We start from the raw sequence: 18,525 nt of genomic DNA on the forward strand, positions 1-18,525 counted from the left end.
AGAAGAGGCAGAATAGGTTATCATATTATTATATACATGTATAGTACATCTTCAATTGGAAAAAGTCAGAGAGAAACATAAGAAAGGGAAAAATAAATCAGATTGAGTTTTTTTTTTGACAACTATATAGATGATAAAATCCTGTAAATGGATAGTATCTGTATGCTTTGCTAAATCAATAACGAATATGCCTGCAAGAATTCAGTCTTTCACGGTGTGTTTTTCAAATCCCTCTGGTTTCTGTTCTTTTAGGGGAACATCAGATCATGACTGCTGAATGTAGTCTAAAGAGTCATCTTGAAAGACACGGAGAATCTAAAAAAAAGAGCAAGCGGAAGAGAACAGATTTTGATAAAACATTGGTGAACATTTCCATATCAAAACATCATTGAAAGGTTGTAATAATCACAAACACTTTCCGTATCGTAACTTATCTCCCCAAATGTCTTTCATGCGAATAACCATTTTTAAGCGTTTTTAACCCTTTTGAATTTGTAGCATGGGATTTATGAGGGAAAAAGTGGATAAAAGGATAACAATTAAATTAAACACAGTTCAAGTTTACAGGATATTTGAGAGTGTGAGTTTCGGTAAGCGTACACTGTTAGAAAAAATAAAAGAAGTTCCTGCAGCAGAGTCTCGAGAACACCTGTAATCTTACCGAATTGCGTAATAATCATTCTGTAAATTCATAAAACAAGAATTTTTCTGCAATTTAACAGAACAGGTCTGTTTAAAAAGGGGAAAAGGGTGTTTTATTCAAGGAAATTTGTAAGATTCCATACATCAAATACCAATTTCTTGTAAGATTACGCAATTCGGTAAGATTACAGGTGTTCTCGAGACTCTGCTGCAGGAACTTCTTTTATTTTTTCTAACAGTGTAAGCACGAAGAAACATTTATGTACATGCACATAAGACATTAAAACCACTTATGACAATAACGTTTTTTATTTTCATCTGGTAATAACAATAATTTAATGAGATTCATATCAAAGAGCAATGTCTTTCATCTAATAAGAATGTAGTAGTAATAGTATAGTAGTAGTAGTAGTAGTAGTTTTATTTAGCCAAAGCAGGACATATTATTGACTGTAAAATGATAATGAAAAGTGTACATATTTAAATTATGGAATAATAGTGAGAGTTTCTTTACGCTGGATGATAGTCCAGAAAATAAAATAGCTCTCAACAACATTTTGAACAAAATAATTAATAAATGAATGGGGGACCAACTGAACAGAGTACAGGACGGATTCTTAATAGCAATGTGACGACTTCCTCTTGAAATATACCTATATGCCAAGTGATTTTGAATATACTATTTTCATGTGAATTGTTTACAATACATGTTGACAGAACATTATAGACTAAAATTGACTATAGATAGATAGATAAATGGTTTTATTAACAAAAATCACAAATAATAATGCATAAAGGCATGGTAGTTTAAAAAACTAAATTGCGCCATGGATTTACAATAAAGATTTACACTGTATATTATTAGATGGAATATCAATTGTCAGATTTTTTTTTAATACACAAACATTCACAAAGACACACTCATTAAACATTCATACCCAAGAACGCGCACACCCACACAAACAACACTCACCCGCATCCAGACACACACACAAACAAAAGTGCATGCATACTCAAATTTACATTGGGGGCATAAAACCAATTCAATACCATTAGTACGGTCATTAAACAGATGGGGGAACAGAAAAACACGACATTGCTAGAATTAGATTCAATGGAATAATAAGAAGATGGAACAGATAAATAAACTAATTAAGACATGACAAAAATAACAGTTCAGTTTTAATGAATACACAAATTAACAACACAAACAAGAGGAGTGCCACTGGCAGTCTCGCCTGCATTACGCGATTCAATACAGCAGCAGTTCTGACTGTAAAAATAATTATTCACAAAAAACACCATTCATATAATAATTTAATACTACGTCCTTCGATCCTAATTGACATTTGACCTCGATGAAGTGACCTAAGACTTGTGCAAGATAAGCAATACTACTGGATAACCCCTATGTCCGCATTTCATTAATTATATCCATAAACTTTCAAAGTTATATGATGGCAATTCAACTTAATACCCACAACATGGCCAAATTTCATCGACTTTAAATGACCGTCGACCTTGGTCATGTGACCTGAAACTCGCACAGGATGAATCAGTGATACTCGATTACTCTTATGTCTACGTTTATGAAATAGATCCATAAACTCAACAGTGGTGTTTCAACAAATACTCCCAGCGTGGCCAAAGGTCACTGACCCTAAATGACCTTTGATCTTGGTTATGTGACCTGAAACTCGCACAGGATGTCATACTTGATTACTCTTATGTCCAAGTTTTATGAACATAAACATTCAAAAGTTACGATGGAAATTCAATAATTACCTCCAACACGCCCAATATTCATTGACAATAAATGACCTTTGACCTTGATCATGTGACCCAAAACTCAGGCAGGATTTTAGTAATACTTCATCATTTTTATGTGTAAGTTTCATGAACTAGGTTTATATACTTTCTTAGTTGTGATGTCATTTCAAAAACTTAATGTTAGGTCAACATTTGATGTTGATGCCGCCGCACAGTGGGACAGAATGGGTTGAAAGTGCGCCAAAATTATATTCCGTGTGAGATTTTTACTTTAACATATTGATTTTGGGTAATTTTGGGCGTAGAATCGACTGAACATAATTTAAAGCCGATATGACGTCACCTTGATACCAAATTTTGATTGGCTACTTGAAATATCTGTGAAAACACAAATTACATAGTGTAGTATATAAACTATGTGTTATGTGCGACTTTAAAGTTGGCCAGAGTGAATGTTAGTTTATGCCTAAAAAGTGTTTTAAGAGATGCCGAAAATGATTTTTATTGCATCAAAATGATTATTAATTACATTTATAAACAAAAAAAAACTTAAAATCTGAATAATATTAACTGTGCTTTATCAAGCTGCGTCGACTTGTGTAAAACGCAGAGTATATAACACCACGAATGTATTACTATTACGAGGGATTTGGGATGAAATTATTCTACAAGTACGTTTTTCCCTGGAAGAGTTGTGGGTGTAGCCCTTATTTGCTTTAGCAACATTTATTTTGTTTAAATTAAGCCCGGAATTCATGTCACTTTCATGGAATGGAAAGGGAATCGCCGCGCAAAGCGAACGGCAATGTACCCCCATCCGGTGCGCTAAAGATGACTGCGCGGTATAAAAATGACCGTTTTTTAACAGGTTTTTGGTTTGTTGTGTCAAGTCAATTCGGCTATAATATAAAAACGGGCAAATACGGGCAGCTAAATTTGGTATCGACTTAAAGTTTAGACATCGGGAAAAATTATGTTTATAGAATTTAGACGGAAATCCACGGAAATCTAAACTATTCTATTGTAAATGCAAAAAACATGGATTTTTCAGCCTATTTCGAGGAAAAATCAATATATAAACCTCTTAAAATGTGTCTTTTATCTTCTTTGAACCCTTTCACACGAAAAAAGAATATATCAGGATTATGTGGGAGCCATTTCAGATTCCTACATGAAAAACCTCCTGTGAAATGGCCTGTTTTTCAACTAGGATGTCATATACGCGGCATTTCGCAAAATTTCACATTTTACGATTTGAGGGAGGAAATTAACAACCATTATGCGAATTCCGGAATGAAATATTTTGCTGAAATATTCTTCAAAGTATTGTCTTTCAGCTGGGCATGACAAAAATTAAAAATCTGAAATCGCCCAAAATGACTTTTGGCGCACTTTTGTCTCGTCCCGGCCCACTGTGCGCCGAGGCCGTCGGAAAAGCGGTGCCCATAGTCTCGCTCTGCTATGCAGGCGAGACAGTAGATAAATCAACAGCAAGAGAATAATAAGTGAATAGAAAAACTGGATGTGGAGAAAATATTAACTTACTGAGTTGACAAACTCTTGTTTATCAATTGATGTTAAGACGGGTTTATTTTGCTGTTGATGTTGTATTGAATCCAAGATGTCGCGTAGAGACGGCAATGGTTGGTTTCGTCTGCTTAGACACAAACAAGAAAATAATGCATTTATATAAAATATTTACACATTAAACTTCAAATCAAAGTCGAATCATTGAAAGGGATCCAACTTTATTTTAAGAAAAATTGGAGGGAGAGAAAAATAAAAACATATGGAAGGAAGTTTGATAGATATCGGGTCAGAGATGAGAAAGTTTTTCAGAAGTGAAATCATCAAGACAATGCAAATTTTAAATTATCAACTTAGTGCACATTTTTGACAAGTAATTAAAACTTCACACTCATCAGGAATTTAAAGTTTCTTCTAAGAAAAATTTCCCTCGAGAAGGTTATCAAATTTATTTATCTGTCTTCGTAAAAACACCATTCTGAGTAAAACCTTTGTCTGAAAGAGATATTTTAGTGACATGTGTTATGGTAAGGCATCGAAGCGCACTACTTCCCTAGTTACCCAGCCCAAGGAGCCCTCGACAATACCCGAGGACACCAATACCAACACGACCCATGGTCATATCGATGCAGCCCAGATCCCCGATCGATCGATCGAGAGAGAGAAGGCAGACTCTTAAACTAAAATATTAATATAAGAATAAATTTATTGTAAATTGGTAAATTACAAATGATTTCTCTTCAGTTGTTCTTACATTAACAAATAGGTAAAATATCTAGCCAGACATTATATCGTCGGCCTTATGCCAAAAGGGCCTTAACCCGATTTTAGGGGTTCTGAATATTTTATAATAAATTTATCACATTTCATGTAAAACTTAATAACTTAACACGTTTATCGAAATTGGCTTCAAAAGCAAATAAACGACCACAAACTTTTGATTATTAGAGGCCAACACCTTTATAAACGCCATTATCTCGGAATGGCCAAAAGCAGTTAAGGCCCTTTTGGCATAAGGCCGACGATATCTTCCTAAATGCATACATGTGACTCAAATTAGTACATGAATACCCCCACACTAATTTTATAGTGTACTTTACCATTTCTTTATCACTTTGAGACAGTTTCTTGAAAAAAAAATCATAAGTAGAACTTCTTCACCTATTGCTTTTTTCTACATGGTTTTCAAATTCTTTAAAGAAATTAAATTTGGGTTACAATCCCCAATGATATTCATAAGGCACCCAAATTTACTTTCTTTTTACCATGTTTATTGAATATTTCAATGATTGTGATTATTCTGTTTTGGTTATAAAATCGTTCTAGGGCATGGGCGTAATTCATATCATAATGATGCCAAATGTATATTTTTCCATCAGGTCGAGGATGCTATATGAGTAGTGTTAGATCATGAGCTATAACAGTTAAAAGCAAACTCCAAAGTAATTGTTAGAGTTGATATAATTCAAATCGATTATTTTGATTAAGCTTCGATATATCGTGAAATGTCACTTTTAACTGGGAGATATGCTAGTTCAGGAAAAGAATTCACTTAAAAATTATACCTGCAATTATAATTTGATATTGTAACGAAACATTTTTTCTTCTTTCGTCCATAATAGGCACATGCACCAAGAGGAGTTAATTGATATTGTTGCATCCGCAAACAGTATAAATCTAGGACGGTGAACAGAATTTGACAAGCTGTTGGGTATTGAATAAAAAGAAATATTCAAGACAATCTTCTGAAATTGATTCCTTTCATTATATTACATCACAATGATTTTATCTGTTTTTTTCTCTCTTACTTTGTTTACACAGTCCCCCTCTTCTTCGTTGTATATCCTTATAAACGTGATAAACTGTTGTACTTACACAATTGAATTGATTTTCTTTCGGCATTCGCCTCTTTTGAGAATAAGAAAAATGAATTAAAATTCGACAACCTTAAAATTCATCAGAATTTGTGTTTTTCCCTTTCAATTTCACATTAAAAGGCCTACTTATCAATCAAATTTACTAATTTTTCATAGTCATTTCGTCTAGTCAGATACATACACACATGAAAATATTCAAAGCCTGACGAATGAAAAAAATGTGAATGACTAGAAGCCTCAATTTCAAATGTATTTTATGAGTTTATTCTATTCGTAACGGTATCTTAATGCCATTTAGAAAAAATGTGATTCTTATGAATTTTTTTTTAAATATCTAATGATAGAAATTACCATAACATCATCAATATTCGTGGCCTTATATCATAATGGTATGCATTGATTTCTAGCTTTCGTGAAAGAAATTACAATAAATTGTTAAGAATGTATATCAGTTTAAAAGAAAAATATCGAAATCTTTAACACGACTTACTTAATTAATGATTCCATGCTCTGCAAACAATGATAACAACCTGGTCTTGACTGGAAGCTGACGTCATTCCGACACTGTCCACAACCTGCAGTGAACGATGCAATCGTAATCAACAAAAAATAATGGTTAAAGTGGTTGCCTGAGGATGAGACAACCATCATTTTTTTAATGACGAAAGATCGATTTGAATGTTACTTTCTGTCTGAAGCTAAAAACTTTTAACAAACCATACCTCATGATTTATTAGTGAAAATGCAATTATGAAATCTTATGATCCAGCGATCTGTATATACACCGACGTACTGAATAGTAATCGCTCAACATAGATTTATTTCAGTAAATAAACTATCACGTCAATCAAATGCACATTCTAGTCGCGGATTATCGAAGAGGGTTGCTAAAAACACAGGTAGATTGTGTTTGTTCAAGTCAAGATTAAATAGTTATATGATCTTTGGACTTATGGGTTTTAAAATTTCACCCCACATAAGAAAAAATAAACATATTGCATTTATAAGAATTTGATTGAATGCTAACATTATGACGACTCTTCTGTAAAATAAATGTACATACAAATAATGTTTTATATCGTTTGTGGTTGAACAGTTGTTTCATTCAGTAGTCAAATCACCAGAGGTAAGTATCTTATATAAAAATGACAGCGTGTATCCCACAGCCATTATTTCATTGTTCAACACCGCCACTGTGCTTGCCACCGCTTATCAGAACCACCACCACCACCACAACAACCACAGCAACGATTACTATCTTTATCATTCCTTCCACCAACACAAATGCCCACACCACCGCTATCATGACTGTCCAGCATCATTACCACCACTACCAGCATCACTCCACCACCATCACTCTACCACCAGTCACACACATCGTATCAACCTCATCACACAGGGTGGACGATGGACGTTTAAACATAAAAAGCTTTCAAACTTATCACTGAAGGCGGCGGGAGAGATGATTAACAAAGAAAGGTTAATAATATAGATAAATTCATTATTTTTGAAAAAAAAATTCATCGCAGAAAGGAAAGTTTGAATAATGAAAAAGACATTTTGATTTGTACCCAGTGAATCTGGTTTTAGCTTTAGTCTGAAAACACTCAAATTACTAGCGAAATTGGATCCCGACATGTTAAAACACTGCTTCATGGCAAAGGCTGAAAGATATTTGACTTATTTTCAGATCGAAAATGCGACCTAAAATTCGATCTAATTTACATGCGCAATGCAACAATATCCTTAGATTCAACCATTTCAAATTCGTTTAAAACTCGTTTACTTTTCGAATATATAAAATGCAGTAACAATCACATTTCACCTAAGAAATTGCAAGCATATCATTTCTTGTTGAAGATTATGGAGACATATCTCATACTTTTTTTTCTGAATTCTATACATTATATTGCTACTTTGGCATTCAACTGTTTTGCTAAATAGTAAATCAAAGAACATTATAATATGTAAGAAAAAGATGAGATTGAAAAGAATTGAAATGGAACTTAGAAATGTAAAGAATGACAAACAAAAAATTATATACTCACTTGTTCCACTGGCAATCCTGAAAACAAATACAAGTAGAAAAAACATCGTCACTATTTCTGCAAAAAATCTGGCCATCTTGCTATATTCAGGAGGTATTACTGGCAATGCGACTCGGTCAAAATGACCAAGAATTGTAAACTGAATTGTTTATAAGAGGAGGAGACAGGTGTTTCTAAGATAATGCAAAGTCAGTTTTAATCTACTCTTTTCTGCTTGAAATTCGTCGAAGATTATCGATAAGTATTTCCTCAAAGAAAATATTGATCTATTTTCAGGATAACATACTGATATCCACTGTGGAATCCTGTAAGCATGAAAAGGATAACAGTTATAAACGTTTTCACAGAGTATTTATTTTTTGTTTTATGTCCTGTGAGAAATATAAAGTGTGGCTGGTCACGATGAAAACCAAGAACGATCTGGTGTTCAAACTTTACAAAGCCATTTACTTTGGTAGAGATATCCATCCAGGAGTATGCAATGAATATCAAGTTTAAGTTCAAAATTGTTTTCAAATTGTTGGCAAAAATGTTATTAATCATACTAAATGATTCAGTGTGAATAGTCTTAAAATCTTATCTTTGACGCCAAACACGTAACGCATAGCTGATCAGTTCACTACAATTATCAATCAAAGCTTGCATTTATTATGAGTTAGATACAGTTTGGGATAGTTTGATTCATATTCTTTGCTCGATGAAGATGAAATAAGACAGGAAGTTTAAAACATCTTCGCCTAGGTTTCATTTCTGTTCCTTCATTTCTCTCTAGGTTAATCTATATGTCCTGAAATATTGTTTAAACAGATAGCATCATTGCGATGTTTTAAAGACTATAGAATAATAATTGAATCATCAAGTTGAATCATGACGGTGATAACACAGTTTACTCAACCCCAGCACGTAAAAACAAAATAAAACACGAATCTGTTATGCTTAGAAAAAACATTTTGTTAATACAAACTCAAATATTCTTACTGTCAAAGCAACATGTGTTTTTTTTTACATATATTTTATTTCAAGTTATTTCTTACACGGAGACAAAATGGCATTATTTTTTTTAATCAGGGCATATCTACATGAATATCAAAGCAGTATCATCATTGGTGGAACTAATACTACTTCCAGTATTCTTTATGATACAAGTTCAACACTTCTACCACGTCCACTACTACTACTGATGGTAATGTGTGTGTAGGTACGAGTGGGGTGTTTGGACGTGGGTGTTTATGTGGTGATAAGACAGTGTCCAAGGTGATGGTTCAAAAAGCTGATCGTAAAGTAATGATATACATCAGATTTTAATTGGTGTTGGTTTAGTTCATAAGAAAAGGTATTTTGTAAAGCTGCTCGTAAGTGACGAACAGCTTTACCAGCAGGGAATAAATGAGGTTTGTGTGTGTGTGTGTGTGTGTGTGTGTGTGAGAGAGGGAGAGAGGGGGGGGGAGGCATAAGAGAAGAGGAAGTGTAAGCGAGTAAGAGGTGTTTGAATGTGTGTGGGGGTGTATTGTTGTATGTGTCTTGGTATGGTTCATCGACAAAGGGTGTATATACTGGTCGAAAATGTCATCCACCACTCACGTGTTACCTTCTTTCTCTTTTCTTATTACCTTTTATGCTTATGAATTTCTTTCAAACAAACTTTGTTTGAAAGAACGCATTTGTGTTCATGATCTTGATATGGAAACATAATGATTTGTGATGTGTGAACTGTAATTTAATTAATGCAATCAATTATTGGATTGATTTGTGATTTATGTATTATAATTGAGTGGACTTACGTTAATATCACTGGGGAAAATCATGAAATGTGAAAATGTATATGTAGGTCTAGCTCGCGTTCCACGTGTTGAGTCCATGTTTTCCAAAACTTGACAGTTACACATATCTCCTTGAGGTATAATTGCCACTTGGTCTACATCTGCACATTGATACACTTTTTTATCATTTCATATGGAGTATCCCTTTTTAGTTCATTAACTATCTTCATCAACTATCATTTCGTTACCACTTACAGTTTTGTCACTAAGCCAATTTACCATTTCGACTGATTTTCAATTAGACTATACCTGTTTCGTATAGTATCCACTTGGCCTAACACCACTTATATATATATATATATATATATATATATATATATATATATATATAGTTCGATAAGCAGTATATTTACAGACAAAGTTTGAAAAAGTAAGTAGACGAATTGGAAATGAGAACATCTGGACATTATTCTGAATAACAGTTAGACCAACTAACAATTTAACAAAATTACTAGTAGACCAAGAGTGTTAAGCCATGATGGTGTAAAACGATTTGGGAATTAATCCATCTGCTAGTAAACCAAGTGAAAAGAAAGCCTTCTGACAACCCCCACACTTAACTTGTATTTAAATGAACTTGTTGGCAAGAAATGAAACACATGACCATAAAAAAATATTTGAAACATTAATTTATTGTTCATACGTACAATAAACTTTGAGTTTAATCATACATGATCCGAGAAATGATCAACAATGTAAGACAAAATGCTGTATTTTTGTTTTAATTGCTATTAATGAAATATTATTGCTCTGATAAAAAGAAAAAAAAACGACAATGTGACAAAGGCTGGGATAAATCTAAATAGAGGCCGCCTACAATATAAATCAATTGTCTATTACAAGGCAATAGAGTGGACAAATCTATTGCACCTTACATGATCAAATCGTGTCAAATATTCAGGAGGGTTAGAATACATCTTTCTAGTCTCATCATTCTCAAAATCAATTCCAAATCTTAAAAAGGTCAGTTGGTCAACCTAGACCATGGGGAAAAGGGAAAAAACTAAAACAGGGGGCGGGCGGTGAGGAAGGAATTTGGAGTGGGTGTCGCTTTACATCTGAGGGAGACGAATAATCTTTATGAAGAAGCTGGTCGCTAATTGGCTGCTCCAACAAAAGGCGATGCTTACGTCATACTCTGTGAAGAAAAATCAAATACATCCGTGCTTTCTATCATGTATAGAGTTTCATGGCTTATAATCTTTTCACCCTATCTGACAGAGAAGATGCCTCAGTGACGTGCCATCCCCTCTACTCTCTCTCCCTCTCTCTCATGCTCCCCCCTCTCTCTTTGTCTCCTTCATCGCACCGCATCAAATCTCTTTTATCTTTTTCTTTTCTCTCCCTTTATTTATTCCTCATTTACCATGAAACACCTGCACACTAATCGATATTTTCGATAAAAATAAATAGCATTAGTAAAATTCCTTTTAAGTTATCATCTGGATAATAAATATCTTTAAAAAATAATCTTAAATTTGTAATAGAGACATTAGCTGTGAATATTACTGTTTTTGATCACTCTTCTTTCTGTAAACTGCAAATATTATGTGTAAACGTATTCTTCTTCCTCCTCTTCTCCTCTTTCACTACAGGTCATGGTTTTACATATAATTCAACATCATAAAGCGTACATCATATTTTATTTTACTTGCATATGTCTTTTATGGTTTTTATTTCTCACTCATCTTTTCTGATGTTCCTTCTTGGTCGCTCCCTTGTCTCTGATCACTCCCGCCACATTTACGCCTCTTTTCTGCACCCTTTTCGGAACTCCTCTATGCGTGACTTTTATACTGAGAAGCTTGTCTCTTTGGTTGACATGGTAATCAGTCAGCACGCATGTCATCCCCTCTTTACTTGAATATTTTATGAAGATCCTGTGTATGATTAGTACTAAAAGCCCCGTTGGGCTTCAACGTCGTACAAGATGGACCTGTATCCGAATTCTCTGCTTTCACTAAGCAATCATTACTATATTGAATTTGATGGGAAAATTTTGAGAGACAATGGGAAAGTCATAAAAACATTGTCCCCGTGAGAGAGAGAGGGTGCGTCGAGTTAGAACGAGGCAATAATTTAATAGATTTTTAATAATTATAATGAAAGTTCTCTATCGTCATTGAAATTTCAATTAATCTGAAGCAATACACGAACAGAAAAAAAATATCTGTACAAACAATCCAAAATGATGATAATTTTTATATTGTGTATTATCGTTTGATCAAAAAATGATCATTTCCCTCTGTATGGTGACCACTCTGTAAAACTTAATGTCTTTTTTTTTAAATTCTAGTTGCAATTTCATTCAAACTCGACTTGTCTGCGTCCCGAATTATCTTACCTTCTTTAGAAGTATTACCGAATTAGGTTATTAAAAAAGGTTTTGAAGATCGAGTCCAACTTTGTCATCATTCTATGAAATTGATCAAAGCTGTTCTATTGTATGAAAATAGCATAATATGTTATTACAAAAAAAAAAGAAACTAAGGAGGACGAAAGATTGACATTTGGTCTGAATTTTTGTCATTAAAAGAAAAAAAGACTCGAAGGCTCAATTTTGTAGGTTGATTGAGATGACTATGTCTATCTAATTATGTTTACTCAGTAGCTGAAAGGAAAAAAAATGAGACGAGTAAACTTTAATAAAATTTATTAAAGTTTACAATCATCGAGACTTTTGTTGATATCTCAGTGTAAAAGGGAAGCTTTAAGTCGATATCTTCTAGAAAATGACGAGCTATGATAGAGTGGACGTAAAAAAAATGCTAGCTCATTGGTTCTTTATACAACCAATCAGATACACGTGCGGGGGCAAAGCAAAACTGACACTCACTCACTTATTATTAACGACCCCTCCACCCTCTCTCTCTCCCTCTCTCATTTTCTCTCCCTCTCTTTGTCTCTGTATATCCATTCTTCCCTCTTCCTTTATTTTCTCTATTTCCTTTTCTATTTTAGAAAAGGAATCCCGTTCCCTTTCCACTTTTCTCTTACTTTTCGGCATATTAACAAAATGAATGCAAGTTTGGTAAATCAATTTAATTGACCCTTTATTTAATCTTTGCTGATACTACTTTGAGTTTAGCCCATTAGGGTAATTGACTCCTCATGGAATCATGGAATATGTAAAATTCCAGAACGCAGCTTATTTTGATCTAATGGAAAAATCCTTTATGCTCGTCTGTATGGGGAATTTTTTTTTCGCATTTCATAATACTACCAATAAAAGAATAATCTTTGAGATGAACACCATACCATTCAAATTAATGTATAAAAAATAGCCTTTTTATATCATAAAATTCTCTGTTTGTTTATGTGTTTTGGTTCTATCGTTTATCTGGTTGGTTTAGCATGCATTCCAATCTGATTTATGAATAGTGGAAAATAATGAAAATCTCCGTATTTGACTTTGACTTCCAATTGTGTTCATCAGTGAGTTCATCTTATTTAGGAAATATCATTGGTGTATACCCCACACCTGGATAACTCGCATAATCTATTTCATCCAATATTTCTAAAAAAAACAAAAAAACACTGGCATCCTTAGCATATTTTACCCCAAACAATTATGAAATTATTACATAATATGATATTATCCTACCCCGTTCAACTTATTGTAATAGTGTTGGTGACAATACTTATAAATCACATTTACATGGTATCTATAAATTACAAAATTGCCAATGCAGAATTTAGAGCCATTTAGAGCCTCTATTCCATTTCCATTCAAAACATAATACAAGGTAATATAAAGTAATACAGATCAAGTACGATTTTACAGACGATGAATCTTACTTCGTAAAACAAAAAGAGTATAATATTGAGCATAAATGTGGAAATGAGGGGGTCCACTAGAAGCAAAGCTATAGTCAAGTGTGGATCCCCCTTGTAAATGAAGAAAATATAATCGACTTATTCATATGTGCGTTTATAGACAGGAAAGAAAAAAGAGAAGGAACAAGAAGGTCGAAATCATATTGATGTAAACATAATTACAGAACAAGTGCAAGGCTGTTCCTGTGAATGAAATGTTGCGCAATAGACAGAGAAGAAGCAGAAAGAGAGAGGGAATGACGAGACATAGAAGACAAGACAAGACAGTACAAGACAAGATAACATAATAATTTTTTTGAAAGAAGGAAAAGTCAGAATGGGGAAGGGCTAACCACAAACCAGCTTGATCTGGTGAAGTAACAAAAGATGATCTAACTGGACAATACACGATGAAAAAGGTAAAACAATAAAAATGAAAAATGTAAGGATGATCATCTCGATAATAAGAAGTGCTAGTTCCGTTGTGAAGAATTATAGGAATTAAGCAGGATAAGTTTGAGTTTACGTTTGAATGAATTTAAAGAGACACTGTCTGATAGGGAGTTCCAGAATTTACGACAATTCTTTTTTTATTGAATAGGAATGTATTTTATTGAATAGGAATGTATTTTTGGCCAGTAAAGTTCTGTAAAGTGGTATATGAAGTTTGTCAGAGTGTCTCGTGGGGCAGTTATGAAAAAAATGATTTTTAGATAGCATGGCATAAAAAAATACGGGGAAGTGCATTGAAGTGCCTTAGCTGTAGTAAATACAGGTCTTTGACTTTCAACAGTTTACTTTCTAGAAAAAGTGGGTACGTATGAGAACGGAAAGCTGTACTATAAATAATACGAAGGATAAGTTTGAGTTATTGTTATTATGCAACATGCAACTCATCTATGGGTATTACCCCAAATAAGAATCCCATAGTTTAAATAAGGCAAAATTAAGGATGAGTAAAGCATGATTAATGATGTGGAAGGATTTTAGCCTATCAATAAAACCTATATTTCGTGAAATTATTTTGGATGTATTTTCAATATGATTTTTCCAAAAAAGTTTACTGTCAACTTTTATTCCAAGAAATTTGGGGTACGTTACCATTTCTAAGGGGGTATTATCAAACATAATGTTCATCGGTAACTTGTCTATGGAATTACTAAATAACATATCACTTAACGTTGAACATAAATTCTATTCCAAATCAATAAATATTGCACATACTGTTTGAATATAATAATAAGGGTGTAGCTATAAACACGTAATTACAATATGGGGGGGGGGCTACATTATACAAGCTCTGCTTTTCAGTTGACCCTCCCTCCCTTTCAATTATTTATATTTCGATTTGATAATTGTTATAATGTCATCAATTTTTGTATATACTTCAAATATGATTATATATGTCAATTGTATCATAATTGTAAATGTGAAATTGAAATTGAAAGTGGAAAATAAAACAATTGAATTGAAAGGATGGCTATAATAGCGCACCGAAAGGTCTACCTTTCAAGAAAAAAAATACAAATAACCAATCACTGAAATGAAATAGAAAAAGAAAAGAGTATACAGTGCGTATCAAAAAAAGTTTACACTTTGAAAAAGCCCTGGGAATTAAAAAATATGCAACATGTGGGTAATTTTTTCACATATAATCTTGGGTTTGGGTCTCATCTATCCAATGAAAGTAAAAGTTTTGACAGAATGTTACGATTGAGTGAGCACTGTCCATTTTTGTAAAGCTCGCAGAAATCTGTTTGCGCAGAAATGCTTGTTTTCACGCTGTGTAAAGGGGAAAGGGCGAAATCAAACTTACCCTGCGAAACATTTCTCATACATTTCCCTTGCACTTTTAGTCAATTGAAATAAAACGGATACATTCAAGCATTTTGAAACCATTTTGCCACCCAAATTGAAATTTCAACACTTAGTAAGCACAACATTTACCCTTTTTGTGCCAGCTGGATCTGAGGACATACCTGAATCTGAACAAAAGTTTATATCAGACATCTCCAGCAAGTTTTCATCATTTAAAGTGGGTTTACATGTCATTTTTCATTTAATACTTGTTTCTCCACACTTTTCCTAGGCTTGAGAATGATTAACAAAATGAAAATCAAGCCTACGCCATTTCATGTAAATCACAGCTCAGTGTAAAGCAAATATCGTCACAATGGCCTCAGCGTTTGGGGGAGAGGGATGGGGTGCAATGCACTCTTCGAATTGTTTTGGGCAAGGAAACAAGTTAAAAAAGGTAAAATATGTCTTCAAATCAATTTACTAGCTAAATTAAACATGTTCTTCATGATTAAGGTCTACTTTTATTCGCATAACTATTTCAAAGTTCTGCGCAAATCATTTTTCACTAACTTTTCAAAAGTAAGTGGTGCTCGCTCAAGCGGAAACGTTTTTCGACAGTTATATTGTCATTTGCTTGAATGGATCTGTACCAATGTTAAAATGTAGAAAAATCTTCAGGAATTTACAAATACATAATTTTACAGGATTTTTTCTAAGTGTAAACTTTTTTTTGATACGCACTGTAGAAATGAATTCTCATGAATAAAACACACTTTCAAATTGTTAATGGGAGAGAGCAAAAAATCTGATTTTAGTTGGGAATTTTAAATTTGGCATAGCTAGATAGGTTGTTGATCAACTTGATCCCATAGCTTTGGTCCATAACAGAGAAAGCGTGGTCCTCTCATTGGTGTTTTATTCTTGGTGTTTGGAGTAATAGTTCTTCGGATGATGAGTGGAGACTTTGTGCACAGTATAAAAAAGAGCACGTTGCTTAAGCCTGTCACTCGAAAAACAATTTGTTTAAACTTTTGTGTGCATGGTTATATAAAATTTTTAAACAACATTTTCAGACAAGAATTTTAAAGATTTAAAAGATTTTTAAGGAATAGTTGTTACAGTGACGGGGTTATACAACGTGCGTAGAATTTTGAAGAGCGTTTTACAGTGTAGGCTCATATTTTGAGATAGAGCAATACGCAAAAATGTGGGGATGAAAGAATAAAGTGAATAATGTAAAAATAATTTTGAAGGTGGTTCTCTTTTCTTCTTTTCTTTTCTTTTATTTTTTTCAACAGGCGGCCAATGTAAGGAAAATATAACAAACTAATCCAACCATGTTTCTCTTAATTGTGTAGTTTTTACTCTTATAATACAAGAAGTTCTTTTAGATACCATGTTGGTAAAGTCAGTAAAGAGTTCATGCTACAATACAGGGCACTCAGGCTCATCTTTCTGGAACTCCCTTCCCTCATCCATTCTTGTTTCACCTCCTCCAAATGTATTCAAACGAAGACTCAAATTGTATCTTTTATCTCATGATGTGAATTGTTGATTATCTGACCAAGATCCTTAATTTGTATTTGAAATCTATTCATATGCATTTCAATGTATTTGTATATGTATTTATATGTATTTCAAATTCTTCTCATATCCCTTTCTCAAAATGGTTTTAATTATTTGACTTTCTCTAATGAAAAGGATTACTGCCTCGATAAAATCTTAACTTTATTTGGCAGCATCCGTCAATATCTACCCTTTCCTGATATCTCTTTGTGATATTGTATGTCCTGTTTGCACGTGCATATCTTTATGATGTATTCCATTTGTCATGTTTGCATTGACAATCTGTTACTATGCCCGCATGTATCTATCTTTACATTTCTTTTTATCGGAATTGAAATTAAATGAATTGAATTGACAATTCCATTGACTGGGCTCAATGTTTTTACAGGACAAATATGTACCCCATGTATAGGTTTGCTTTGTCTCATTTTTGTAAAAACAAAATGAAAATAATGATTTAAATCCACTTAAATCAAAAGAGGAAATTCTAGTAATTACTTTGTTTACCCTTGTAATTATAAAAATATTGCCAAGTTTTTCGGAGAAAAAATACTTTTTCAAAAAGAAATAATATACATAGAAAGCACAAGATCTCTAAAAAGGTAATACTACTGATTATCCATTCACTAATCTATTTATCTTTCAATCTCAAACCCACAGGATTATGAGTGACGTTCTAACCTGCTTCCATAATAATGAAAATGAACTCGTAAGTTAATCCAATGTCCCACGAGAGAGTGCGCTATTTACATCACAGAGACTTGTGTCTGCGTTGGGCTTTTTCGGCAACTTACAGAAATTATCTTGGATACTGATTCTTCCTTTTCTCAAAGGCACAACATGTTATTAATAGTTTACTTATATATGAATATAATCTTTAAAATACGGCCCTTATTCATTTCGCATGAAAATATGTCATTAATCAAAGTACGTTTATCCAAGAGAGGATAGGGATTTATGTTCAATCCATAGTATTAAAAGGAAATTTAACCCCCACAAAGAAAAAAGAAATAAAGAAAATGCATTATCTTCTGAATGGCATTAAACGCAACTGAGGAAAATAAAAAAATACTTTATTTTCCACCAATGAAAATTGCACTGTACAGACTTGCATTAATCGTGCAAGGTTTGGGGACAAATGCAAGTTGTCTGCAATATGTCCGCATCCCATTTATTCAAAGTTAATTTCAATTCAAATAAAGCAATGCAATAATTCATCACCTATATAGAATGATTGAGTCTGTAGTAATTGTTTAATACATGCATAAAGAGAGGGGGTGCCTTCATCTTTAAGTTGACGAACTTCCCTTGTAAAAAAGTACCATTAAGTACAATGGTATTACTATGGTATTACCATTATTTTACCACAGTAACCATGGTAAATTCAGTTGTACTATAATACGACCATGGTACTACCTCAGAAGTATCGTACGGAAAAGGATAATACTATTTGAAAATACAGAAGTACCACAATGCACCATAGTACTACTATGAATGTGTTACGGTATTACAATGAAAGTACAATATTTTTTATATGGTTGATGTTGATACACGTATATACTCACACCTGATGCTTTCATGGTACTTCATAATACTTTCATGGTTCCCTGTGATACTTTCATGGTACTCCATAGTACTTTCATGGTACTCCATAGTACT

The 18,525-nt window shown here is 33.2% G+C and overlaps 1 protein-coding gene across 2 annotated transcripts; it reads right to left on the bottom strand.

Annotated features, from left to right (window-relative positions):
- Positions 1–256: 256 nt before the first annotated feature.
- LOC121412185 lies at positions 257–8,280 on the bottom strand. Of its 2 annotated transcripts, none has more exons than XM_041605091.1 (4): positions 7,865–8,280; positions 6,307–6,391; positions 3,958–4,066; positions 257–315 (listed from the first exon to the last, which is right to left on the bottom strand). In XM_041605091.1, the coding sequence occupies exons 1-4, from the start codon at positions 7,938–7,940 to the stop codon at positions 265–267; spliced, it is 321 nt and encodes a 106-aa protein (XP_041461025.1). In that variant the 5' UTR covers positions 7,941–8,280; the 3' UTR covers positions 257–264. The 2 variants fall into 2 exon arrangements, with proteins under 2 accessions (XP_041461025.1, XP_041461024.1); XM_041605090.1 differs by having other exon boundaries at positions 3,958–4,069.
- Between the last annotated feature and the right edge of the window lie 10,245 nt (positions 8,281–18,525).

The sequence above is a fragment of the Lytechinus variegatus genome, chromosome 3 (genome assembly GCF_018143015.1).
Source record: "Lytechinus variegatus isolate NC3 chromosome 3, Lvar_3.0, whole genome shotgun sequence".
NCBI classification, from domain to species: Eukaryota; Metazoa; Echinodermata; class Echinoidea; order Temnopleuroida; family Toxopneustidae; genus Lytechinus; species Lytechinus variegatus.